Source organism: Lissotriton helveticus, chromosome 11 (genome assembly GCF_964261635.1).
Source record: "Lissotriton helveticus chromosome 11, aLisHel1.1, whole genome shotgun sequence".
NCBI classification, from domain to species: domain Eukaryota; kingdom Metazoa; phylum Chordata; class Amphibia; order Caudata; family Salamandridae; genus Lissotriton; species Lissotriton helveticus.
This window is the reverse complement of record NC_136072.1, coordinates 852877213-852905148: the sequence shown is the minus strand read 5'-3', so window position 1 is coordinate 852905148 and position 27936 is coordinate 852877213. Positions and strand designations below refer to the sequence as shown.

At 47.1% G+C, this 27936-nt stretch overlaps 1 protein-coding gene across 1 annotated transcript in view; it reads left to right on the top strand.

The window, feature by feature from the left end:
- Positions 1–21117: 21117 nt before the first annotated feature.
- Positions 21118–27936, top strand: part of HSPB8 (heat shock protein family B (small) member 8) — a 121782-nt gene continuing 114963 nt past the window's right edge. The window contains exon 1 of the mRNA XM_078667088.1: positions 21118–22410. Within this exon, the coding sequence (XP_078523214.1) occupies positions 22020–22410 (391 nt within the window). The 5' untranslated portion in view covers positions 21118–22019. The remainder of the gene's footprint in view (positions 22411–27936) is intronic.

Genomic DNA, 27936 nt, shown 5'->3' with positions numbered 1-27936 from the left:
CTCAGATTTGGCTTTGGACCCAAATTCATCCAATGGGTACGGCTCCTATATACAGACCTTTTGGGCCAAGTGCGGGTAAACAATCACACGTCTCGCCGGTTTAGACTTCACAGGGGGACCTGACAAGGCTGCCCCCTGTCGCCGCTACTCTTTGCCCTCACCCTGGAACCCCTGGCCCACTGGATCCGTACAGACGATTCCATCAGAGGCCTCCAGTGGAATGCCAAACCAACTGACAAAATCTCCCTCTATGCCGATGACATACTGGTATATGTCACCTCCCCTCGATCCTCGATTAACAGCCTATTCCATGTCCTCACCAACTTCGGGAAATATTCGGGCTATTCGATCAACTGGTCTAAATCGACACTCTACATGCTACATGGCCCCCCACCCCGACTACTCCAAGGCTTCACCATAACGATAGCTCAGGATGGCTTTAAATACCTCGGGATCTTTGTTACCCCAGACTCCACACTATTCCATAACCAGAACTTACTGGGCCCCCTGCGTCGACTGCACAGTGACGTAGCCCACTGGCGCTCCCTACCACTCCCCCTCCCTGGCAGGGCGGCCTTATTTAAAATATTGGCGCTCCCGCGCTTCTTGTATGCCCTGCAGAACTGTCCTTTCCCGATTCCTGACTCCTACTTTAACGCTGTGGAGAGTGACTTACGACTTTTGCTGTGGGATGGCGGGGCGGCCCGCATCGCCCTCCAAAAGCTCACACAGAGTTGGTATGATGGGGGCATTGCCTTGCCTAACGTCTCTATTATTGGTCATCACAGCTGGTGGCCACCAACCACGGGATCCATGGGTCACCCCTGAATCCGGCCTTCCATCTAGATAGATGCCAGACGGGGCAGAAGGGTTACATAGGAGCCCTCTACAGCAAACCAGTCAGAAACAGATACGTGGGACCCATGGCGCAAACAGTTGCAATCTGGCATTGGGCCAACAGATGTCTGGGCTGGTCAGACAAAATTACCAAAGCGACGCCTTTGTGGTCGTCGCAACAGCTCGGCTCCCTTTGCTTCCACTTGGGATTCGACCGGTGGGACACAATAGGAATCTCAACGGTGGGAGACCTAATACACAAAGGCAAGCTACTGACATTTGAGGAACTCAGAACTAAGTACTCCCTCGTACGAACAGAATTGTTACGCTACATCCAAATCAGACATGCTGTCCTCACTGCTATCCCTGACCTCTCCTCCATACCTGAGACAGCCCCCTTAGAGGACAGGCTGCTTTCGGGATCTCTCCCCTCCAAGGCCATCTCCTACACCTACCGTAAACTGTGTAACAATCTCCCTGATACTTTTCAGTCCCTGCAAGACAAATGGCAGGCGGATTTAGGTCCACTGGAAGACGAGGACTGGCGGGCGGCCCTAATGTCCCCTAGAGAGTCTGCAATCAATCATAGGTTCCGATTGATTCAATTGAAGGTGCTACATACGGCCTACATGTCTGCTGCGTTATTGGCTAGAATCGGCAATCGTTCTGACGACCTGTGTTTGAGAGGCTGCGGCCTGTCTGGTACCTTCTATCATGTCCTGTGAGACTGTCTGGTAATACAACAATTCTTGGGGGGGAATGTTCGAAAGATGAGAAGCTCCCTGGGGAAGCCAGTCCCGCTGTCTCCGAGGGAATGTGTCCTTAATATATGGGGAGCCACGGACTTGAACGAACTTGAATTACAATGGGCGGCGCTGGGTTTCCTGCTTACTAAACGCTCAATAGCTATAAAATGGGGCTCTGTTGAAAAGCCACTGGTGGTGGGTAGGATGGCGGAGATGGACCACTGTATGCTCGCCGAAAAAACAGTGTACAAACTCAGAGGTTGCCCTGCAAAGTGGGATAAGAAGTGGGGACATTGGAACAAATACCGTGGCGAATTATGTGACTCTCCGACGGTGGAATTAGCCATGGACAGAGCTGGACCCTTATCTCGAATTGCACGCTGATGTACCAGTATATTCATTTTGTACCTTTATTCTCTTGTACCATTCTACATGTGACTGATTTAATGACTATGTTTTCTTTTCAATAAACTTTTATGGTAAAATAAATTATATATATCTCTGTTTATGGTTTACCCAATCTAGTACAACTTTAATTTCTTTACACTTTCATCCATAAGTTAACCACATTAACTGACAAATGGCACCCTCTATATCTTTCCTGGTGAGGCTGACTTGACACCATTAAAATTCTGTTAACTCCGATTATATTATATACTGTCTCTAATATTCTATTGTCTATACCCTTAACATCCTTTCAAAAGGTGAAATCTATACTTACCTCATTCCTATGGAATCATAAAAAAAACTTTCTATGTCAATGCTTAAACTAACACGTCTAAAGTCAGAGGGTGGGGTAAATTTCCCCGATTTTTCAAAATATCACATGGAGGTTTTACTTAGTCAAACTTCTAGATCGTTGTGTGACTCTCTAATAGATTATTCATTATGGGTTGAAATTGAAAAGTCTTTTTTTTCACCTTTCTATTTTCAAGAATACTTATCTTTCCAGTCACAAACCACAATCTCCCTCTACTCCTGTTCTTAAATACTCATGCAAATTATTAGACTCTTTACTTCATTACATGCCAACAGATCTTACTACTTTTTGTAGTTCTACATTTTGGCATAATAAGTCTAAATTAGTTCATAGCGAACCCATATATTGGAAATGCTGGAGGAATTTGGGTAAATTAACTTTTTGACCATGATACATTTCTATTGTTTTAACAAGCTCATGACCTCTTTAACTTTCCTCTTTCTTTTCAAAATAAATGTTGAATATTACATAGAGCACTTTGCAATGCATATGCTCAATTTCAATGTTCTCTTCCTTATGTTTCATCCCCTACTGGTTGCTGGGACAACCTTCTTCATACATGCCCCAAAACATCTATTTATTCATATTTACTTTCCTCCACTGCTGATAGGGACTAAATAAATGTAGAATTATTTTAGGAAAATGATTTGGGAGTAGAATGGTTAATTCCCCTGTGGAATAACGTTTGGGTCAAAATTAGGAAGTCCTCTAGAGCAGCAAGCACCACACAGACTTTTTTCTTTATATATGATAGACTCTTATTAACCCCTGTGTGCTTACAAAAAATGCATTCTGATACTTCAGTTCCATGCTGAATATACTCTTTAGCACATGCTGATTTAAAACATTTACTTTTCACTTGTCCCTCTGTGCATCACTTTTGGAAATACATTTGGTCCCAGATTAACTAAATGTTTCACACTGCAGTTCCTTTTTAATTTGTTAACATCTTTTTGGGGAGCACTCACTCACCACACGCATTCTAGACTTACTGACAGCAGCTGCATTTCAGCAGGTCACCAAAATCTGGAAGGGCTTATCTAAATTATCTTTCCAAGCTTGGTTTTATGCAGCTTGTCATAATCACAGATTAGATACAAAATATGCTTATCTTCTATCTCGGGCTATGAAGCATTTCATTTTCTGGTCTCCTGTTACAAGGTTTTTAGATGATAGAGCGCTACACTCCTTTGCGCGTTCACCTGTTCAACAAGAAGTTCTTCAGCCTCCTTGACTTTCCCTTTATTACTAATAGAAATATCTTAACATATTCATTATAATTATTAATATGATTTATGTATACGTTATATTGTATCTATTCATATATAAGCCAGTCTTTTCTCATTCCAGACTATGTACAACTCCCTCTTTCCCCGGAAAAATTATTTACGTACATAATGTAGATTGTATGAATATTTCCTATTGTATTGCATTATATTCTTGGTCTTAACATATCTTCAATAAACTTACTCTTTAAATTTGACAAACACACCAACACACAGTCCCTACTCAAGCACATACCTAATAACATGGATAGGGGAAAATGTGCACATGCACAAACAATGCACAGAAACACACACATTCACAGCTCAAGCTCACACCACCTACAACAAAAACTCACCATCTCCTCTACAGGCAGCAATGAGGGATGAGAGCAGGTGCTGAGCAAGGAGGAAACAGATCTAGTGATCTCGAAGATGGCATGTATCTCCAAAGCTTGCAACATGGCTTCTGTCTGTTGCTTCTTGGGAGAAATACTTGAGACTGAAGCAGAAAGTGAGTCTGTGTCGAAAACCTGAGGTGGGAAAGCAGTTCAGCAGGCGATCTGAACTATGGGGTAAGGTAAGTGTCATTTTGGGCATTCACTTGAAGTATGCTTTGAAGGCTGTGCTTCAGAATCAGCAGAGCACAGGAGGAAGGGCAGTAGTGAGTGCCTGTGTGGTTTTGTGAGTGGGAGAGACTCCAGCAGGGCCAGAGAGGAATGGGTGCAGGTGTGAGATTTGGGTGAGTTTAGGACTACCTGGATAAGTGCCATGGGACCAAAGGTGTTCTGATGCAAGATTATATTTAGCAGCAGTCAATCACAGGGTAGCAGGAAGTATAGTATGAAGGCAAAGTATCCATTCCACAGTGGGAGTGAGTGGACCCTGGGAATCTTGAGACAAAAAAAGAAACCCATTCTACATGGCAGATGTTTGTCAAGAACAGGGCTAAAAACTAGTAACAGCATTGGGCGGTATGGGAGTCTGTTCCTGTTGCATATTTACTCTGCCTAGAGTGGTTGCTGCCAGGCAATGCTGTCACAGATGGATGCTAATCTACAGAAAAAGTAAACTCACCTCTCTCAGTATTCCTCAGGCTTGAAGAAACCATCCTACCATACCATTTCCGTTAGTATACAAGATTATGGGTGCAAACATTAGTACTAGGCCATTTACAGCATTGGAGAATCGATGTACCATTTAGCTATTACTGAGTCTGTGTTGTGCAGGGCACATCACCCTTACTCATTTTGTTTCCTGTATGGGTAATAAGAGTAAACGACGGTTCCAGACACAGGGTTACACAAACTGGGAGTGCCCCCACAGCAACTTTTTCTACCAGTGCCAAAGGGCTGGAGAGGAGGAGCCCATGTGGAATTCTCCATGGGCAGCAGAACTATCTGCAGCACCATGATATGGTTGTATCGATTTGAAAAGGCTTCACCTTCATGGGCATCCTCTGACCACCCTCGGTTTTGGAGGTCAGCTCTTGCATGAGGGCAAAGGTGGACATAGGGGTTGAGAGGAAAAGAAGGTAGAGGATTTCAGAGGAGGTGGTTGTGGGTGGTGGAGGTACCTAGAAGAGCGATGTTCAAATGTTGTGAGGAGTATGGAAGGATGATAGACCAGTGTTACATATGATTTCTAAGGAGGAAAGGTAGGGATTGTCAAGTAGCGCTCCAAGGAGCAATGGTAGGGTTCGGCAGTGGAGCTCAGAGGAGCAACAGTAAGATGTAGCAGAGAAGTTCAAAGGAGTGGTGGCAGGTATGGCACGAGGTCTCAATTGGGTTGACACATGGAGACACTTACATGGCAATACGAGGGGCTACACCTATATTTCTGCAGTTCACAAATCCTTCTCTAGGTTGGACTATCTGTTTGTTCCTGGTGAGGTGATTCATAGGGTAGGGGCGGCGGGCATTCTTCCCCGCGGGCTGTCAGACCACTCCCCTGTAACGGTGGACATTGGCCTTGATAAAAAGCGGCAGCCATTCAGGTGGCGCCTGTCTGTGTGGCATCTTCAACAGCCGGACTATCAGAAACATCTGGGCGAGGCTGTGGCCCACTTTCTGACCGAGAATGTGGGGTCGGTGGCGGATGTCAGTACGGTGTGGGAGTCAATGAAGCTGACACTCAGAGGGGTGGACATAGCATGGAGTGTGGCGGCAAAGAAGAAACGCAGGGAGAACCTGGTTCGGGCGGAGGCCAACATAGCGGCCCTAGAGCTATTGGGGAGTACAGAGGGGGAGCACGCGCGGCGGGACAGCTCCTTCTCGCGCAACAGTCGTATGCATCCATGTTGATGGATGAAGCCAAGCAGATCTGGTTAGCCACACGCAGCCGATCTATCAATGGGGGGACAAGTCGGAGACGATGCTCCACCGGCTCTGCCAGGGCACGTTTCAGGCCCAGACGTTGCCTCGGATAACGGATCAGGAGGGTTCGTTGATTACAGACCCCACGGCACTGGAGGAGGGGTTCGCCACCTATTATGCCGGATTATATGCCCCGAATGAATGTTTCCCCGCCGAGGTGGTGGACAAATTCCTGGCAGATATGCCACCGCGCGCAGTGTCGGACGAGGTACGGGACCGATTGGACCTTCCTTTAACGGAGGAGGAACTCGGCACGGCTCTCGGCGAGCTTAATACAGGCAAAGCGCCCGGGCCCAACGGGTATCCTAGTGAATTCTTTAAGAAACACCACCTACAGTTGGGAGCGCTCTATAGGGAGGTAGTAGAGGAAGCAAGGGAGTGGGGCTGCCTTCCGCCAGATTGGAGGCACGCGGAGGTGGTGGTCTTTCACAAACCTGGCCGCCCCCCTGAGCAGCATGCCTCGTACTGCCCGATCTCTCTACTGAATGTGGAGGCGAAGATCCTGGCCAAAGCACTGGCCAATCGTCTCCTACCTCATGTGACCTAGCTGGTCCACCCCGACCAGGCTGGCTTTATGCCACAGAGGGCGACCAGGCACAACATACGGTGGGTGCATGTGGCGGTGGCGCGGTCCGGAACACCGGAGTGCCTGCGGCGCTCCAGTTGGCCAATATGGACAGGGCATTCGACTCCCTGAGTTGGGTCTACCTTTTCGCCTTGTTACCCCGTCTAAATCTGGGTCCCTGCTTTTTGTCATATATGTGGCTGCTCTACGCCGACCTGACGGCTTCGGTCCGGATAGCAGGAGTTACCTCTGCTAAATTCAACATTGGTAGGGGCACCCGACAGGGGTGTCCCCTCTTGCCTTATCTTTTTGCCCTGGCCATGGAGCCGCTGGCCGTGTGGGTTCGCATGGACGCGCAGTTACGTGGATTCGAATGGACTCAGAACCTCTCTGACAGAATCGCGCTATATGCGGACGATGTCCTCTTTTTCCTAACAGATATTAATAGATCAGGGCCGCGGATCCTAGAAATCATGCAAATTTTTGGCGAGACCTCGGGGCTCTATTTGAACCTTAGCAAATCCTCCTTATGGGAGCTGGGGGGGTCGAACGCGGGCAGGAGCCTGGGCCTCTGCGTTACAAGTGGCGACTGGGAGCATTAAATACCTGGGAGTCTTCATCTCCGAGGTTCCCTCGATTGCGTGGGAGCGGAATGTTGTGCCGGTGTGGGAGCGAGCTAGGGCCGATATCAAGACGTGGTCCTGCATGCCGCTTACCATTCATGGCAGGTCTGTGATCTTTAAAATGGTGGCCCTCCCCAGATTACTTTATCAGATACAAAATCATCCATACCCCATCCCCACTTCATGGTTTCAGCAGGTCAATGCGACGCTGGGACAGTTCCTCCGGGCCGGGGGGCTGTACGGGTTGCAGTTCATACTTGCTTTCTCTCCACCTACTGTGGGGGCCTGGCGATGTCGTATATTCTCTCCTACTATCAGGCGTCTCATCTCCTTGTCCTCAATGACTGGTGGTACGGGGATAGAAGAGACCCGGTGTATGCACTGGAACGTCTGTTGATGGGAGCTCACTCGCTTCATACTATCCTCTATGCAGCGTGGATACTGCAGACCCTACCGCCTAGCACACAGTTGGTATTCCAGATTTGGAGGCAGGCCCTGCGGCGTATGGGATGGTGGAATACCCTGACGGACGAGACGCCCCTTTGGCGCAATGGTAGACTCCCTGGCTTGGCTGCGCTTCAGGGCTTTGGGGGTGGGATAGCATTGGTATTTCCACACTGGGGAATGTACTGGCGGGGGTGACACTGAAGTCCTTTCAGGATTTAAGCCGGGAATTCGATATGCCCCGAACCCGTTTTTTTTAAATACCTTCAATTCCGGCATGCGCTTTCACCATATTTGGTGGGATTGGAGTCGCTCCCCGAGTTTAGCCCCCTAGAAGCAAAGGTTTTTATGGGAGATTTGGGGTCTAAAAAGATATCCTGTATATATCAATCCCTGGTCACGCACTGTTCCCCCTCGCTGCAGAAGCTACGGGATTCCTGGGAGGCGGATGTAGGTGCCGTGGAAGAGGAGGACTGGCGGGAGGCATTGGCCGGGCACCCGGGGTGCAGCTATATCCATGCATCTTCGGCTTATACAATTCAAATACTTCCATACGGTGTACTTCACTAGGCAACGGCTATGGCGGGCGGGTCTGATAAGCTCCCCGGACTGTCTGAGATGCGGGAGGGAGGTTGGGACGTTCCTACATACGGTTTGGAGCTGTCCGGCGCTGGCCAGATTTTGGAAAGGGGTCTGGGACTGTCTCTCTGAAGTGCTTGGGCGGGAACTCCCCTGTACACCACAGCTGGGCCTCCTTCATGTACTGGAAGGGGTGGGAGGAAATATCTACAAAAGGCATCTGCTGTTGTTGGGCCTCACCCTGGCTAAGCGGGATGTGGCTAGAGCCTTGAAGGATACTCGAGCCCCTACGGCCGTAGCATGGAAGAGGGGGCTTGACTTTTGCATGGGTCTGGAGGAGCCGGTGTTTGTTGCCCAGGGCTGCCCACGGAAACACTTCAAAATTTGGAAACGGTGGGCTGATTTTAGGGGCTATGGCTTGAGCCTCCGGTGGACCAAGATCCCCTGGTTGATGTGGGCTGAGACGCTACAGATAGTTCCGCGTCTTGGGTTTAGTTGTGCTGTACGGAAGCAAAAACTAAGAATGTTGACCATGCGATGGGGGGGAGGGGAGAAAGGGACGGTGGGGGATGGGGGAGGGAGGCGTTGGTATATGGAGGGGGCGTTGGTATATGGAGGGGGAGGGGAGGTACTGTCTATTTCCGGCTCCAGGAATTGTTGCTTGATCATTTCGTTTAAAATTGGATTGTGTTTCATTGCTTGATGCTTACAAGTCCTGCAGTTATCTCTGGGGTGCAGAGACCTGCATGTTGTGTACAATCTTCAATAAAATATGTGGTTTTTTTTTAAAAGGAGTGGTGGCAGGTGGATAAGGACATCAGTGATTTCAGTTCAACAGTAGCTACTTAGATCTTGACTGAGTGCAGTTGAACATTTGCCTTAGGGATAATGCATTATTTTAATCTTTCACTCTAAATAAAAGATAGGTTCCTGTAGGAAAGTCTCTGATGTCATCTTCATGCACTCATGCCATCTGCCACATGATCACTTATCTACCACTGACAGTAAGAGTAAAGTCAGGTGCTGTTAATGAACTTTGATCCTCAGTGGGGTTATTGATGTTTTAATTACCGTTGTGCGACGGTTTTTATTATTTGGCTTCGGTACAGGTTTGTTAAACTTTATTTGCTTTATCTTCTGTATATCTGTTCAACGCTGCCTCTGCGCCGTCTACACTTTGTACTGGAATGAGATCACGCAAAGCTCACTGTCTGGCCACATATCCAGTGTCTCGGTGCTTTATCTGTGTGACAGAAACCTGCCAAAAATCCACCCCAACTTACAAACTTCCAGAATGGTTTTAAATGCAGGGTCAAAAAAGAACTAAGCGACGGCCATTATTTACAATTGTGAAAATCCCTCGTTTTATTGTATTCTTCAGATGTCCCTACCTGTAGCGAAGATATAGGTTACAAATGACATCGTCTAGACCAATTAGGTCTCATTTTTTACATTTAATCTCCTCCTATGGAGACCATCCAAATAGCAGCTTAAAACTCTTTTGTAATGCCATCGTGCTTATTATGCACATTTATGTCAGTTGGCTTGCTTCACTTGATATCAAAATTGAAGAAGTAAAATTACCTCTCACTGTTCTTTTCTATTCGATACATATGGGCCGAAAAAAACTTGCTGTTGTGACTGGATCTAGTAGAAAGAATTGGTAACTGGTCAACAGGAAATTTCACAAAGCACTGTAGGACACACAACTGAGAGTCTGTGACCCTGTACAACTATATATATATTTTTTTTTAGTTCAAAGGATTTTATTAGAAGATTATTGTATATACAGTACAGTACCAATATAGTGAGGGCAATACAGGTGTGTTTCAGACGCCGTTGGGGTTACAATAGGCGTGACAAACAGAATTACCAGTCGGTTGAGCAGCTGTTGAAGGTCAAATGCTTGGCGTGACGTGTTACGCTTAGTATTGTATTACCCTCGAGAAGAGGCAAGTGAAAGTGGGAAGAAGAAGAGGAAAGGGGGGAATGAGCAGCAAGGAAGGGGGGGACCGAGTATGTGTGGTGGCCGTTGTGTACCAGGCCTTCGTCGCCTGTGGCAAAGAAAAAGGTGATCTTGCACACCTGATCTATCACTGCTCCAAGGTTAAGACATTCTGGAGTAAAGTGTGGGAACTCATTAACAAGGTAGTGGGACACAACATACAGCCAGACTTAGTAGGGATAGCCACCGCTTTCATGACAACTGAACTTGAATCCAAAGAGGAGAGGGACCTGATCGACCTCCTGCTAACAGCAGTGGTCAAAACAATCCTAACAAACTGGAAGGACACAGGGAAGGCGTCCTTCAAAGGTTGGATCAATTGGGTCACCTTCCTCAGGGGGGCGGACAACATCACAGCGAAGTATTCACCCACACACAAGGCTAATGTCAACTATATTTTAGTGTAAAGTCTCACAATAAGAATAGTTGTCCTTTTTGGGATCGAGTCAGTTTGAGTTCCATTTAATTGTTTCCTGTTGGTAACAGTCTGTTAGCTCATCTTTGCAGTTACCAATGATGGAATGGAGTGTCCTCAGGTGTAATGGCAGTGTATAGGATTGAATCAAGTATTTACACACACTGGACCTGATTCACAAAGGTAAACTCAGATGAAAGTCTAACTTTACGACTTTCGGTATTCACAAAGGATATATACGAGTAGTAAAGTTAGACTTTTGTCTCAGTTAAAATCAAGTTTTGGTCTTAAGATTAACTGAGACCAAAATCACAAAGTCTAATCACAAAGGGCATTTACAAGTAGCAAAGTTAGACTTTTGGTCTCAGTTAAACTTAAGAGCAAAACGTAGGTTTAATTGAGATAAAAGTCAAACTTTACTACTCGTAAATGCCCTTTATGATTAGACTTTTGGTCTCGGTTAAACTTAAGATCAAAACTTAAGTTTAATTAAGACAAAAGTCTACCTTTACTGCTCATAAATGCCCTTTTTTTAAACCGAAAATCGTAAAAATAGACTTTTGTCTCAGTATACCTTTGTGAATCGGGTCCAATAAGTTTTTGATGTCTCAATAACTGGGAGATAAATGTCCAGATTTAGGTCATACGTTTTCTGTACCATATTTATTGAAGTTGGATTTCACTAATAAGATCCAGTGAAGCTGAATATTTATCAGGTTGCAACGCAAATTTTGTTGGTCGCTGTGTGTTATATAAAAGAAGAGTACAGGGATTTTTTATTTTTATTTATTTATATAAGTTTTATATAGCACTAGCTAGACACATAGGTGTCAGAGTGCTTTACATGATCGTGATAGAATACATATGTAATGAACATATGAGTCGAGAGTTCAATAGACAAATGGATGGAGGATAATTAACACTGGTTCAGATTGAGTAAAATGTAGTGGGTGGCTGGCCCTATTCTGTGACCTACAAAGTGACAGGAGACTCTCGGTGGTTCGCTTCCCTTCAAGAACAAAGGGAGCTGCTTACACAGAGATATGCTTACAGGGGGAAGAGTTTATCACTACAGTTGGATTCAGAAGACAATGTTAGTGATTTCTGACGGCTTTGTATTTTTAGTAAGTAAACTCAATATCCTCAAATAAAAGCTTGTCTTTGTGAAGATAAAACACACTTTTGTCTTGAAATACCAGTTTACATTAATTGCAATTACACATATGGTCAGCAAACACCAACTTATTTTTTCAAGTACATACATCTTCTACTGCCACACATCCACATCTCCAAATGATCTAGTCACACCCGTTCGTACTTTGTGGCTTACGGAACTACGACTCTGATGCCCCAGCAACCCTGAGCTTTTTGCTCGCTTTAACTACGCAATTGTGTTCGGTGATCCCCAATCCCCCTCCCTCCTTGCTCCAGTGATGGCCCTCCCACCTCAACCCTGCTCCGTGGAGCCAGCACCCTGGTTATTTTGTGGATTGGATTTCTTGAGTTGTCCAGCCATTTTGTAACTTTTAAAACAGCGCCCGTGACCCGGTTCCTCCATTTTGAATATTTCATCTGTTTCACATGCTGCTGGACTACGCTCTTTGTCGCCTGACAATACCTTTTACTCTGACTTTACCCCCTTGGTCTTCATCTTCTCTCCTTTCTTTTTCAGTAATCGTTGCTTCCGGATGTTATGACTACTGATCCCACATTTTGACTTTTCGTATTGTCTTCTGGTTCCCTTGGAGTATTTCCCTCCTTGCCGGTTCTAACTGGCCCGATATTCTTTTCTCCCCTTATTCCCCCCCCCACCTTCCTTACCCCTTTGGACATGTATATATTTTATTCTATGTTATTGTAACTGATGTTTTTTGTTGCAACACTTTTTTTTCCCTATGGAACGGTTTCTTTTTCCTATGCTCCTGTAACTGAGTTCATTTTGTAACTTGCTGATCCTTATGTAAAGCGCTCTGATACCTCCGGGTCTAGCCAGCGCTATATAAAACTCTGCAAATAAATAAATAAATATGCCAAAATTGGCTACTCCAAAGCCTAGATACTGAGGGGCATAAGGTGTCATCTGTCTAAAGATGCTTATGGGTAGGTGAGGTGGCCAATTGAGGGGAACACTGCAAGACAAAGAAAATACCAAAGGGAGCAGGCAAATGCTCTCACATTGCCACAGAAGCAGAGGCAGAGGCACACATGCAAAAACACTCATAGATACAAAGATACATGCAAACATGCTCATACTTGTGTCTTGGTGCACAGAAACACACATACATAGACATAGACATGTGGGCATTTACACCCCACTCTCTCAACAATAAAGACATGTCCCTCTCTGTCTCCTATTCCAGCTTTAAAATATGACCGTTTGTGCTCCTCTCCTCAATTCTAGCTTCTGGAATGAAAGACTATGAGTTCATGCCAATACTGTGACTGAGTGTGAAATGTTTAAACAGCATATCGCCCTGCAGCTTGAACCTGATAGTGACTGGCTGTGTGGCAATATATCTGTGGCAATAACAATGTAAGTGTATGTGCAGGGCATACCATTGAACGGTTGTCCTATTGTGTGCGACATACAGTGCTCTGCTAGAAATGTGATGATCATAGTGTCAGGACATAGCTGTGTAACTCAACCCAAGCACATCCTGGTCCCAAAATCACAAAGTGTCTATTTGTAATGGGTCACCTCGATAATAACACATGTGGTTTGAATTTTTTCTCCTGATACTCTTATGGTCTACAATAGGGCATGGCAAGGTTGTCCTCACATAGTACAGGTAGGTCCTTCGAGAAGACCGAGTTTAATACAGGATATGCAAGGCTGGTCGTGTGCCTGAAAATCTGAACTTTGGCTATGCATTTCAATGGGTGATTCACATTTTCACAATCCTTTTGCTAGTATAAATGATCTCTAATATATTTTCCTAGTGACTGTCCACTCTCCAATGTCTGTAAGCCATACGATAAATGTTGCTCATGCAGCCCATGTGGCAGGCATCCACTTTTCCAGTTCTTGTGAGACTCTCCAATGAGAGAAAGCTATGTAGACCACATAGATGGAGGGAAGACCGAAAATTACAGGAGCCACGGGAAGCCAAATAATCAGGATCTACCCAAGATTATGTGGCACAAAATCCAAGAGGCAAGAAAGAATTCTGCTGGGACTCATATAAATCAGTCGCGGGTGGCATGACTCTTGGGTGGGTGGGTCACGCGTGGGGGGGGGGCATATTAAAAAAATATAATAATAAACGTCCCTTCCCAGTACCCATGCCGTTTCAGCTCTCGGGTGGATCCCGTGTTTTCCTGGAACAGGAGGCAGGCAGAGTAGTCAGCCTCCCTCCCCTAAGCCAATCATAACGCTTCAATGGCAGCGTTGTGATTGGCTGGGACGCCGACCACAAAGGTGTATATGGGGAAGCCATTTTTTCCATGTAGGCTGCATGCAGACTACATGGAGAAAATGCAGAGTGCGTATGACTGGTTTGGTCAACCCTGGGGCCAACCAAACAGTCAGCGCCCTCAGAGTGGGCAAGCCACTCTGCCCCTGGACTCCAGCAGATTCGTCCACCCGCCCGCCCCAACCATACCCTTCTGCTTTCTAGCAGTGCGAGAAGCAGAAACATAAAATGGTAGTTTTACCATTTCATGTTTCTGCTTCTCGCACTGCGAGATAGCAGTGGGGCAACACTCTTCAGCCCTAATGGAGGAGCCACCTCTGATCTAAGTGCGTACTGGCAGGCTATTTGTTCAGGGCCTTTCTGCTGAAGCGATGCTCCATGAAAGGTCCCTGATTATAGACTGAGAATGAATTGCCCCTTCTGCACCACCCTCCACAATGTGGCAGTAGTCTAAGAGGGGCTGATGCCTGATTAAAAAGATACTGCAGTCAGGTCATTCCTTTGTCTAGGTCTCATTAGTAAGTCCCAGAGCAATGTCATTGGGCTTCTCTAGGCCATCCTCAAAGTAACTGTCAGCTCCACCCAGCCAGTCCCTGAAGAACAAGCATTTACAATGCAACGGTTTCGCCTTTGCAAAAGTTAGAGCTATTGGCATTGTAAATGACAACATTTTTATTTATGTGTTGGTTTTGAAAACAGATAAATAAATGGCATTGTCATTTACATTGCCAACAGCTTAATCTCTCTCAAATGTAAGACCTATTGTACCCTACTGGACGAGCTCATCAGACAGCAATTACTACCACACACACACACCCAAAGCCAGCCACACACACACACCCAGAGCCACACACACAAACACACACCCAGAGCCACACACACACCCACACACCCAGAGCCACACCCATCCACACACCCAGAGCCACACACACACACCCACACACCCAGAACCACACACACACCCACACACCCAGAGCCACACACACACCCATAGCCACACACACCCACACACCCAGAGCCACACACACACCCAGAGCCACACAAACCCACACACCCAGAGCCACACACACCCACAGCCACACACACCCAGAGCCACACACACCCAGAGCCACACACACACACACACCCAGAGCCACACACACACACCTAGGAGAGAAAGCACAGCGAGGGGGCTGGGAAGCAAGCACAGCGAGGGAGCAGGGAAGCAAGCACAGCGAGGGGGCAGGGAAGCAAGCACAGCGAGGGGGCAGGGAAGCAAGCACAGCGAGGGGGCAGGGAAGCAAGCACAGTGAGAGGGCAGGGAAGCAAGCACAGCGAGGGGGCAGGGAAGCAAGCACAGCGAGGGGCAGGGAAGCAAGCGCAGCGAGGGGGCAGGGAAGCAAGCGCAGCGAGGGGGCAGGGAATCAAGCGCAGCGAGGGGGCAGGGAAGCAAGCACAGCGAGGGGGCAGGGAAGCAAGCGCAGCGAGGGGGCAGGGAAGCAAGCACAGCCTTGTCTTTTCAAGAAACCAAGGTGACCTCAGGCGGCGGGAGAAGAGTTGGTTTAGTTGTGGTGAAATCCCTTCATTTTCCGATTCCTCGATTCCTTCCTCTGCCAAACAGGAAGCGCTATACGAAAGCTAATGCTTGTATCTAGTTACATATAAACAGTGAACATTAACATTTATATAGTGCTCACATGGGGGTCATCTCCTACAAACATCTTCCCTTGTAGCAGAGATTGGCTTAAGCATCCCCTGAGCTCAAGGCTACCTTTGTGAAGTGTGCGGATCTCAGAGGGATACGAGGAGGTGGGCGTGCCCTAGTTTATTACCTGGCTCAATGTACATTGCTGTCCATTAAGCCAGTGCTACCTCTCAAGTACACATGATTTAAAATGAGTAACATCAAACGTCTAAAATGCCTACAATACAAAGTTCAACAGTCACGATCCCAAACTGCGAAGCCAAGTTTGTGTGCTACAACGTGTAATCTGGTAACACGGGGACGCTGGAGTGGTCTTTGACAATGCCCTTGAACCTCGATTTACCACAACATTTGTGTGCATACAAAAAGCCTCGAGAAGATGAACTCTTGTTGAATATTAACAAGCGTCTAAAACTGAAACAAGAAACTCACTGCAGTGCATATACAGCGATCTCGGCAGTCGATGCATTAACCCACCGAGACGCGCTCCCAGCAGTCAAATAATGCATGCATACATAAATAATAAGGGACCGTGAGCAACCAAGAATTACGAAATATCTATGACTCTGCGATGCAGTGCGTGTGCGCCCGTGTTCTAAAGAAATGCAGAGCACGGCACGGCAGCCTCCATAGTAAACCGCTACCTGAATGCACGGATAGCGGATCTGTAAAGCGTTGCAAACCCTGCACTAAGTATAGCCGAAGACTCACCTTCCTGGAGGGCACGAGATACCTTGCGCTGCTTCCCTCACTGTGTCTGGGTGGGATGCATGAGGCAAGAAGGATGCATCCGGTGATGATGGGGAAACCACCGCTTTAAGCAGCACCAAGTTCAGCATCCAGCACCACACGGGGCTCTCCGGAAAGGGCTGTCTGCAGCATGGCACTGGGATGTGCGCTCACACACCGATAATTCATTAACCAAAAGCCCCCACCCTCTCTCTGCTAACACAAAGCCAGTCCGAGGCTGAGGCTGTACTCAGCCAGGCAAATACAGTGAACAGGACCAGCGAGGACTGCCTGCAACCAGCCGACAGACCCAACATGGCGGCTCCCTGTCTTGGACTGCCAGCTGGCTGGGTGCCCTGAGAGCACAGCTGCCTCCACAGCGTGAGCCCAGCAGGGAAACCGAAAGAAAGGGACGGAGAGTAGGAACTGAAAGGATAAAATATATGAATAAACTGAACAGCAAGGACAATATTGAGAAGGTTACACGTATAACGATAAAATCAAGTCACGTGATGAATGTTCTAGACAAAAATATAAGGGAAGCGTTGTCATCAAGAAACAACAAGGGGCCTGGAAGAGCTGGAAAAGTGATCTGCGAGGGGGGGGCGGGAACAAAGACAAGGAAAGCGGGTGGGGGGACGGACAGCGGGAAGGTGGTCAGGATACAGCCATGCGGGACAGGGACAAAGTTAATAATGAAGACAAACATCGGTGTAAAAAAAAAAAAAGTACACGCCCACAGTGGCCACATCTTCATGACGTTGCAGAGAGGGAAAGAATCTGCGGAACGCCCACGAATCGCCTCGGACAATGACGGACGCCTCTCTCTTCCAATGGCTAGCCTCCATTTATGGAGCTAGCCAATGGAACAGAGAGGCGGGACAAAGCCACATACGCTGTTCCCAAAAGATTTTGCTGCGCAGCGGATCGCCAGGCGAAACCTAAAAAGGCAGGCTATCTCCATGGAAATTGTCCACACCCTCCCTGCACTATTCATGTGACATCACACGCACCACCTGCAAAAAAGGTCCACAATGGTGGCTTGTTGTCGTCGTTTGTCCATGACCAATTTAGTTACACTATTATGACAGCTCAGGTTCAATCAAGCCCTTAGTCAGGCATTAGCTGAGCGGCTTGCCCAGGAGCCCACCTTGGTAGGCTGCAGGGTTATCAATCAACTGCACCAATCAGAGCCCCTGTAAATCTCCTATGCTCCCTTTCTAGAATGCAGACACTTGCAACCCCCAATATATATTATAAGGGGTACCACAGGTCTGAGCTTAGCATCACCATGAGGACAACCTCCATTTTACAAATGGATTTGACCCTTTTCAGGTGTCATTATCTGATCAATTGTGTTTTACTGCATCTGCAATCGCTAAACACTGATACATTCCATTGCAAATCACAGGGGAGGGAGAATGCCTCTATCACACCCCATTTTACTTGCAATTCGTAACAAAATCAAATGTGCACATTAACATAACATGTGTACTTGTAAAGCACACATTCCCCCCTGGGCATCTTGGCACTGAATAACAGATGTTTCTTTTTATCCAACTCTATAGTACTCATTTTGCCATGTCTGAAATGGGGTGGCTGAGTGGGCTAAAGAATGGTGATGGATTAAACCCAGATCAGTTGACTGGGGGTGAGTGTTTGATTTGCTCAAACGCTCCGTCCATCATCCCCTTTTGTATCGCTCTGTTCGCCCTAAGTGTGGCAGGGTATGCTCAGACGTGAGTCCCTTACTCACTTGGCCACTGGATTCAAGATAGCCTGGCTGATGAGGATTATGAATCCGAAACCGGTCCCAGGATGCTTGTTTCCGGTCCATGGAAGACATGGCTTGGCAGTTCGGGCTGGACTGTTCCCATGAGGCACAGGGTCAGACTGATTTGCATATAGCCATGTCTGAAATGGGGTGGCTGAGTGGGCTAAAGAATGGTGATGGATTAAATAAACCCAGATCAGTTGACTGGGGGTGAGTGTTTGATTTGCTCAAACGCTCCGTCCATCATCCCCTTTTGTATCGCTTTGTTCGCCCTAAGTGTGGCAGGGTATGCTCAGAGGTGAGTCCCTTGCTCACTTGGCCACTGGATTCAAGATAGCCTGGCTGATGAGGATTATGAATCCGAAACCGGTCCCAGGATGCTTGTTTCCGGTCCATGGAAGACATGGCTTGGCAGTTCGGGCTGGACTGTTCCCATGAGGCACAGGGTCAGACTGATTTGCATATAGCCATGTCTGAAATGGGGTGGCTGAGTGGGCTAAAGAATGGTGATGGATTAAACCCAGGTCAGTTGACTGGGGGTGAGTGTTTGATTTGCTCAAACGCTCCGTCCATCATCCCCTTTTGTATCACTCATTTTGTCTAGCTCAGAACGATGAAAGGGTAAGTACACCCCCCGGATTTGAACCTGTGACCATGGGATCCAGGCCGGCTCTAGGGCGGTGCGATGGGTGTGACCGCACCATGCGTTAACATAGGGTGGGGGCGTCATTTTTTAATATATATTATCATTTTAAAAGCACCTGCTGACGCTCTCCTGGCCTCCCGCAATTGTCAGACATTAATTAAAATGTCAAGATAACTCCGGTGATTAATCATCTCCCTGGAAAGTGACCGGAGCTTTGCCTAGTGGAAGTTTTGACTCATCCTAAGATAGTGCAGAGGGTTAAAATGCCTGCTCCTAAGAACATGTACCATGCGGATAACGAAATGCATATAATGTAAATAAGTCAGTGGGTTACTGTTGCTATAAGAGAGCTCTTTTTGTTACTTGTCGTTTATAAGTCAAAATCCTAATTAGAACATTGAGCTATAAACTGTCATCACAGAGCTGCATGCAAACTGCAAGGTATATGTTAGAGCTAAATGCTTTTTTGCCCAGTCTTGCCTCATCCTAACCTTATGAAAAGGGTTCACTTGGGTAGAAAACAATTCCTATTATGAAAGAGAACCCTTAACAATGATGTTATGTCTTAAATTCTGGATGTGTGCTTTTCCAGAATAAGAACTCAAACTATATTGCCTACCAGTATCGATGACATGTCACTCCTACACTACACCTTGTAGTCCTGTCTGATGTAAGAGTTCCTATAAACTGATTTACACACATAAGATTGCCTCTGTGCAATGGGTGAGTGTGGTGTAAAGTGCTCTGACACCTTACACTGGTTTGAGTGGTGCTATAAAACTAAATGATTCTGAGAGACAGTGGTTATGGAGACTTGAGAGGCACTGTTAAAGGGTGCTTGTGAGGGAATCCGTGGCAGAGGTGGTCATTGGGGGGGCGCCAATAGACATTGTCGCACAGGGTGCCACCAGCGCTAAAGCCGGCCCTGGCGGGAACAAACACAGGCCCCTCCCGGGACGCATCAGTCCACTAAGCCAGCAGACCCCACCTATATTAGGAGTCGCAATGTGATTTGTGGTTCAGGTGAAGCTTTTATATAGTGAAACTTTGCAAAGCCTGTACTTTTAAGAAACGCAGATTTGGTGGCTGCACAAATTTGCATACTTTAGCGCTGTGCGCACTAAACAGTGGGTGATGTGACTCTGCAAAATATTAAGAATGATAATAGAGTTATTTTCTGACTAAGGATAAGCCGTAGGCCAGCAATTTGCTTGTTTTGCTTAATTCTGAAACGACACTTTTCCAAGAATCACACTCAATCCCTGCCTTGCTAGGAAACTAGACACCACAGTGCATTTATTCTTACAGTCCTAATATGGTTATTGTTTGAAGCATGTTTTATCGGCGGTAAAAGCATATTTCATTGAAAAATAAACATCGACGCAGGAAGTGGAAAATGGAAAAGTGAGAAAAGGCCTTTTGAATCTCATTGTCCGGGTCTCCTCAGATCAGGTGAGAGACGTTTAGTCAGTGTTGTTTGCATGCCACGTTTCATTCTGGTACTTGCATCCTGAAAATTAAAAAGGGGAAATATATGACTTACAAGTACCAGAAGGCAAGAGGATAGGGGTAAAAATCCATGATTAAATAATATCTCACAGCTGACATTATCCAACTTGATTGTTGGAAGTGATCTGAGGCCAGAAAAAGACGCTAAATATTTTAAGGAATGTTCCATTGGTGGGCAGGTGGACTTTTACTGGTCTATGGGAAATCTTTCAATTGGCAATTTAATTATTTCTGTCAAAAGTCGGCTGAGAATCCCAAAAAGCCCTCTGTCAATGGTCGTGCTGGATGATGAGACATTTGTATTTTAACCATTGTTGTGTTAAATAGTATACCGATGCTGACAATTGTTTTTTTAAATGAAGTTTTAAAAAAAAGTCGGCTGGGCAGGGGAAGTCTCATTAAGATGTCGGCCTCGGCTCATCTGTTGTTGAAAGGAGACGGAGCTAAACAAAACCGACTTTTGGGGAGGTCATGAAGTCATGCATGTGACTGACAGAACTGACTCTGCCCAATCCCTTCTTGCCTTTCAGAGGCAATTGAGTTTGAAGTTTTGCCTGAGCCCACCTGTTGCTCAGGTCTAAGGGCTTTTCAGGGAACTGGTCTGAAGTCAGCATAGAGCAGCAGTGCCTCTTCCCCCAACCCCTCCGGCTTTTAAAAGTCACTGGCTTAAAGCTAAGTTATTGATTGACTCGACCCGTCCTGTTATCTTTTCAGAGGCAGCATCGACCATTCTGGAAACTGGAAGATGCCCACAAGGGCCGGGCTACCCTAGTGGGACCAAGAACCTGGGTGCTGTTTCTGCCTCGTTCAAACCCTGCCACAGCAGTGAATGCGCGGCTATAGTTAGCATGCCCTGGCGCTGTTGCTGCTCGGCGAGGAGCCTGGCACCGGGTGGAGGAGGAGGAGACAGGGCAGGGCCAGTGATGAAGGCACCCTAATCCGCGTCTGCCCAGAGTCAGCCGTCCCTGCCCCCTCTGGGAAGGACCAGCTGTTAACAGAGCAGATTCCGCAGGCGTGCTTCATGCCTCTGAAATACTCAGCTGACAGGCAGGCCAGGCACACAGGCCCGAGCACCGACAGGTTATAAATAGAAGCCTTCCAGAGTCCTGGAGAAGTTTGGAGAACTTTCTGCGCTCACGGGACCAGTGACTACTTCAGCAGCACTTCTAGGCCTCGGGGAGGACGCCTGGGGCCAGTCTGGGACGCTGCTTGGGGGCCGAAGACCGCTTTCCCTACCTACCTCTCACTTCTTAAGGGGTTCTAAACAAAAGTTCTGTGGAACCAGGCACGGCATTTCTCCGTCCTCCCCCTGACATATTTTTTCATGACGTCTGAACTCCCAGGAACAGAGCATTCGAGGGAGAGACAGTCTGGCGACTTTTATTTTGTGAGCTCTTAAGGGCAGCCACTCACCAAGACAGGGTCCGGGCCTACCCTCTTTGCTCACTGCTCTGCCCACGACTGCCACCAACGCGCACATCAATTTGCATGACGTTTTAGCTTTGTGGAGAGAAAAATTATAGGCATAGAAACATCCTTTGTAACTCATTTTGTTTTCAAAGGTGGACCTTGATTCTAGGTCCAAGTGCCTGGGAGCGCCCTTGAAGTCTTTTAGGCGCTTTGGTTGCTGCTTTTCTTTTTCCACCGTTCACGATGGCCGACAGCCAGCTTCCCTTTTCGTGCCATTACCCCGGGCTCAGACAGCGGAGTGCCCGGGACCCCTTCCGCGAGAACGCGCTGGCCTCCCGGCTTCTGGACGATGACTTCGGCATGTCACCCTTCTCCGATGACCTGACCATGGACTGGCCCGACTGGGCACGGCCGCGGCTTACCTCCACGTGGTCGACGTCCCCGCTGCGGACGGGGGTCCCTCGGCAGTCAGGGGTCTCTCCCCCGGGGTATAGTTCCAGGTACACGGGGCACGTGGAACCGGTGAGCCCGGCCGCGCACCGGGGGGACCCCTGGAAGGTGTGCGTCAACGTGCAGAGCTTCACCGCGGAGGAGCTGACCGTGAAAACCAAGGACGGCTTCGTGGAAGTGTCAGGTGAGTGCGCGCAGGTGGAGTGCGGCCGTGGCGAGTGTGAGCGAGTAACTGTCGTGTGAGAGGAGGGAGTAACGGACTCATACCCCCTGCCCGTTTTAGCCATGTTGTAAGGAAAAGTGAATGAAATATCAGGTAAAGAAAGTAAAGACAGCGCTTAAAACGATGTTTAATGTGTGTAGTTTCCAGACCATTTTCCTTTAGCAGACTGTTAATTTGCTGGGGGCGGACAAGGGGTCAACACTCTGACGTCACGATGATTCAGAGGATGAAGCAAGTGTCAGGTAATATGTGAATGGAATAAAGGTATTTAGTGAATGTGTGAGTAGGGTGACCAGGCGTCACAGTCCCTGTTTTTCATGAGCTGTCCCGGCAAATTTCAAGCAATTAAGCTCATGTCCCGGTTTTTAGAGAGGGTTAGCTGAAAATGCTAGGCTTTTTAAGTTTTGCAAAGCAGGGATAGTTTGCTGCTGTTATAAGAAGTCAATGTAATTAACAGGCATGCTACTGGCTTTAAAAATAGCATTTTATGAACGTTCTTACAGCCTCTTCTGTAATTCTCTGCTAATAAGCACTGTCATTCTGTACTCTGTGTGTGAGTAAAATTGTAGTCCTTATAAACAAAGTTGGACAAGTCCTTCTTCTGGTTTTCGAATTTATATTTCTGGCGAAAACCTTTTTAGAGAAGAGCGCAAACAACTCCTTGTAGTTTTTAGGAAACCCCTCACCCAACTCCTAGTAGGTGGCATGCTTCATCATCGGGGCCCAGCTAGATTACCTAGCGCAATCTAGCTGTGCTTCAACTCCTGAGTTACAGCGGAGCAGGTTGTTTGCGTAAAGAAAGTGAAGTAATAAGTGAAGTGCAGTTATGTGTTAAAAATTGTCTCTAGGTTTAACCCTCATAAAAGTTTTAATAGTAGGGCCCTAGGACAAGGGTTAAAAACATTCATGGGATCCTTTTGGGGTTTTATTATGTGCCTCAGTATCCCTGTTTAAAATATTGGTCTACTAGTTTCAGTACCAGAACAGTGTGTGTGACCCAAAAACTTGGGTCACAGTGGTGATTGTATCAGCACACACCCTAAAGTGTGCTGTGAGTGTGGTGGATTGTTTACTTACAAATCCTCGGTTTGGAGTACCTGTAAAACAAGAAATTGCAAATGCAGGTCGTTTTGATGTTTGTTGGTGAACGTGTCAGATGATTGACCATTGTGGAAGGATGATCGTTTACCTGATGATGTAGGAGAGGGTGAAATTGGCAGATGAAACTGGAAGGAGATTATAGAAGTGATATCTAAGTGGAGGGTGGACATGTTTGGTGGATGTTCAGGAGCAGGGTGGAACTGTCAATTACAGGTTTTATTTACAAGCCCCTTGCGCACCGGCGGCTGAAAGAGCTTGTAAATAAGCCACAAGGAATGGAGTAAATGGAAAGCAAGGGGTCCGGTCTTGGGGGTATCATTTCTGTGCGTGTAAATGGAGCTTAAAAGTGTAAAGTGAGAATGTAGGGTTGAGGGTGGCAGAATACATTGAGTGTGTGAGAGAGAATTAAATTGTTGGGTGAGTGTTTGGGACAGGAGACCTAGGGTAGCTGTTAGTATGCGGCGCCTGGATACCCTGACAGGCGACAAGCCTTTTATGCAGAAATTTGAAAGTTGTGTTTTAATAAGGGGATAGAAACTGTTAGTGCTCAGAACTGATTTACTAGTTGCACTCTGTGAAAAAAGACCCCATACCCACACGCATTGAGGGACCAGCTCCTACAGTAGCTCGACCTGTGCCTGCACGCCCGGTCCGACCCTCCAGCCAATCACGGGTGCGGAAGGCGGGGCAGAGCCAGGAACATTCAGGGAGGCGAGCGGTTAGCGCTCCAGCTCTCCCCTACTCGAGGGCTATAAAGCAACTCGTCGGCTCAACGCGCAGTGTTGACGCGCAGTGTGGCGCCTACTCCTGCGCCTAAGACGAGCCAAAGACCAGCCCGTCTGCGCCCGTCCGCGTCAGGACGGGGCTAGGGGCAGGGGGCTATGGCGGACAGCATTAAGTGCTTGGAGAAATCCAATTGCAACATTCTTACATATACCAGCCAGACCCTAATGGATATGGGCAGGTACGTTACCACACTGTGCACCCATAGGGTAGGAAATAGCCTGGAAGGGCCGTTTTCTTGTAGGGGATGTCAAACACAATTTACCATCAGTGCTGAAACCGCACTGCGTTTGTCAAGGCCTAGGCTGTCAATCCCTATTAAACATCCTGTGGAGTTGACTGTCACCCCTCTTAAGGACCCGTTTTTAAACTGTAAGAGCCTTTTATGCAATGTCCGTTCCTTAGTTACACACGCAACTCAGGTTTGGGATCTCATAACATCTGAGAGCCCACATCTCTGTTTTCTAACTGAGACTTGGCTGAAGCCCCATACTGTTTCGGCCATAACACTGGGGGTGCCGCTAGGGTACAAAATAGTGAGGATGGACCGCCCTATTAAAACTGGAGGAGGGATAGCCATTGTATTTAAACAGGAGATGGAGATTGCAGTTACCGAGACAGTGTGTACCCCTCAGATGGAGCTACTGATCTTCACAATCAACCCTAGTTCCAGGGAAACCAGGAAGGGAGCGTTAGTCTATCGACCCCCAGGCCCATGTGGGAATTTTTCCATTCAACTTGTTGAAGCTCTGGCACATCATGTGCAGGTGAATTCAGATTTCATCTTGGTAGGGGACTTTAACGTCCATAGTGAAATTGCTACCTGTGTGGAGGCACAGACTCTTTTAACTGATCTGGGCACACTTGGACTTAATAAAATAAATCAGGGGCCCACACACTTAGCAGGCCACACATTGGACCTAGTGTTGTGTAACTCTACTGCCATAAAATGCTTGCCTCCCATCCAAGTGAATTGGACTGACCATTCCATTATTGAATTTTACACTCGGTCCAATTATAAACCTAAGGGCATTCAGAGGACCATGGCAGATGTTAGGAGGCCCTGGAATAAATTAACATCAGAGGTTTTTAGGGGGAAATACACTGAACCCAATTGGGACGAATGTGGGGACAATGCTACCACTGCACTATGTAAACTCAATGAAGCTGTGACAGCAACTATAAATCACGTTGTACCTCTTAGAACATACAAACCCCGGCCTGCTCCAAAACAAGAAGTTTGGTTTACTGATGACCTCAGACAACTAAAGCTAACTGCGAGGAAGCTAGAAAAACGATGGAGGGACACACGTAAGGCTGAGGATAAAGAGAACCATAGGATCTCTCTAAAAAGCTATCACAAAGCTATTCGGACTGCTCGGAAACAGCATATAGCAGCCCAATTATCAGCAGCTGGTAAAAACGTGAAAGTTCTCTATCAAATCTTACAAACCTTTATCAAGCCTACTGCTTGTGAGACTGAGGGGATAGAATCCCAGGAACTTTGTGATAATATCTCCCTATTCTTTATTAGAAAAATTGAGGGCATTTATGTTAAGATACTAGCCTCTAAAACCATCCCCAACAATATGGGCACAGTCGACCATATGGTTCAGTCACCCATTAGTACAGCAGGGAACAAGGTTAGCAAGCTTGTAGAATTCCCTCCCATATCAATGGAGGAGACAATTGCTCTAGTCACCCAAATAAAGAGCGGGTGCCCCTCAGATATTATCCCGGCACGCATCATGCCACTACTGATTGACAATCTGGGTGCTGGAATTCAGCAGGTAGTTAATCTGTCCCTGAGTACAGGGGAAGTCCCCCCGGACTGGAAGCGTGCTCTTGTAAGGCCACTGCGTAAAAATAATTCTATCCCTTGGACCGAATTGACAAACTTGAGACCGATTTCTCTCCTCCCTTTTTTAGGGAAGCTCACCGAGAAGTTTGTCAACCGGCACCTGTCAAAATACATCAAAAGTGCTGGGGGGCTAGACCCCTCCCAATCTGGGTTTAGGCCCAGACACAGCACGGAGACCGCCTTGCTGTCTGTCGCTGACGATCTTCATATGCTACAGGATAAAGGATACTCCGTTATCTTGGTGCTTTTAGATCTGTCAGCGGCGTTTGACACTGTGTCACACGACATCATGACCTCCAGACTAGTTGACATCGGTCTGGGAGGCAAGGCGCTGGCCTGGCTAAGGAGTTTTTTCATCAAACGTACTCAAAGAGTCATTCTGGGCCCATATCAGTCAGAGGAGGTGGAGATCTCTAAGGGGGTGCCACAGGGCTCTTGTTTGAGCCCAACGTTATTTAACATCTATGTGGCGCCCCTAGCTAACATCATGAGATCCCACGGGTTCATCCCCGTATCGTATGCGGACGATACTCAACTCCTCCTCCCGTTTAAAACGATGACTCCTGAAGTACGTAACTCCTTTGCCCGGGGGATGAAAGAAGTGGCCCACTGGATGGCAGCAAACTTCTTGCAGTGTAACGTCTCTAAGACTGAGGTGATGCTCTTTGGGGAAGCCAAACGCCTGTGGACTCCTGACTGGTGGCCTCAAGATCTAGGCCCAGTCCCTGAGCCCAAATTGGTTGTGAAAGATCTAGGAGTTAAACTGGATCAGGAGCTCGCCCTTAAACAACATGCCAATCAAGTGGTCGGCTCCTGCTTCCACGTCATTGGGCTTCTTCGGAAGGTATTCCCCCTGTTACCTGATACCACCAGAAGAACATTGGGTCAGTCGCTCGTACTGAGTAGGCTGGATTATTGCAATGGTCTGCTCCTAGCCGCCAATGAGGGGATTATCGCAAGGTTACAGGTTGTGCAAAACACTGCTGCGCGCCTTGTTCTCAATGCCCCGGCTCGCACTCCTTCTAAACCCCTATTAGTCAAGCTTCACTGGCTCTCAGTGAAACAGAGGGTGATGTTCAAAACTTGCTGCATTATTCACAAGTGCCTTACTGGTAAAGGTCCAGATTATCTGACCAAAAAATGTAATCCATACGTTCCCTCCAGATCTTTGAGATCAGGAGATCAAGAACTGTTATGTGTCCCCAGGTTCAGGAAGACAAGACAAGGGGGAAGGGCTCTATCAGTGGCTGGCCCGAAGCTATGGAATGAACTCCCTATTGGAATTAGACTATGCAAAGAACATCTTCCCTTTAGGAAAAAATTAAAAACTTTCCTTTTTAATTACTAAGCATTCTGGCTAGGGAATTAGGATATATGACTGGGCCTCTTCTTCTTCTTTTTGCTCTCAGATGTTGCCAAAGGCGCGGAGATACTCCTTAGAGAGTCGATTCCTAGCGCGATACAAGCTTGCAAATAAATAAATAAATAAAGCAGCGCTCTACAAATCCACCTCACATTACATTACAGTGTAAAATATGCAGGTCAAAGTGATAGATAACAGTAGAGTGCTACATAAATGGAGGGTGAAATTGAAAGGAGGGGTTGAACACAGTGGCATATCAATGCCCCACAGTGAAGGTTGAAATGCTGTGAGTGTGTGAGCAGGTACACAGTACTAATCTATTTTGCAGCTGTGAGCATGACAGTGTAGAAGAAGGATGTACATGTCATATGAAGAGCAA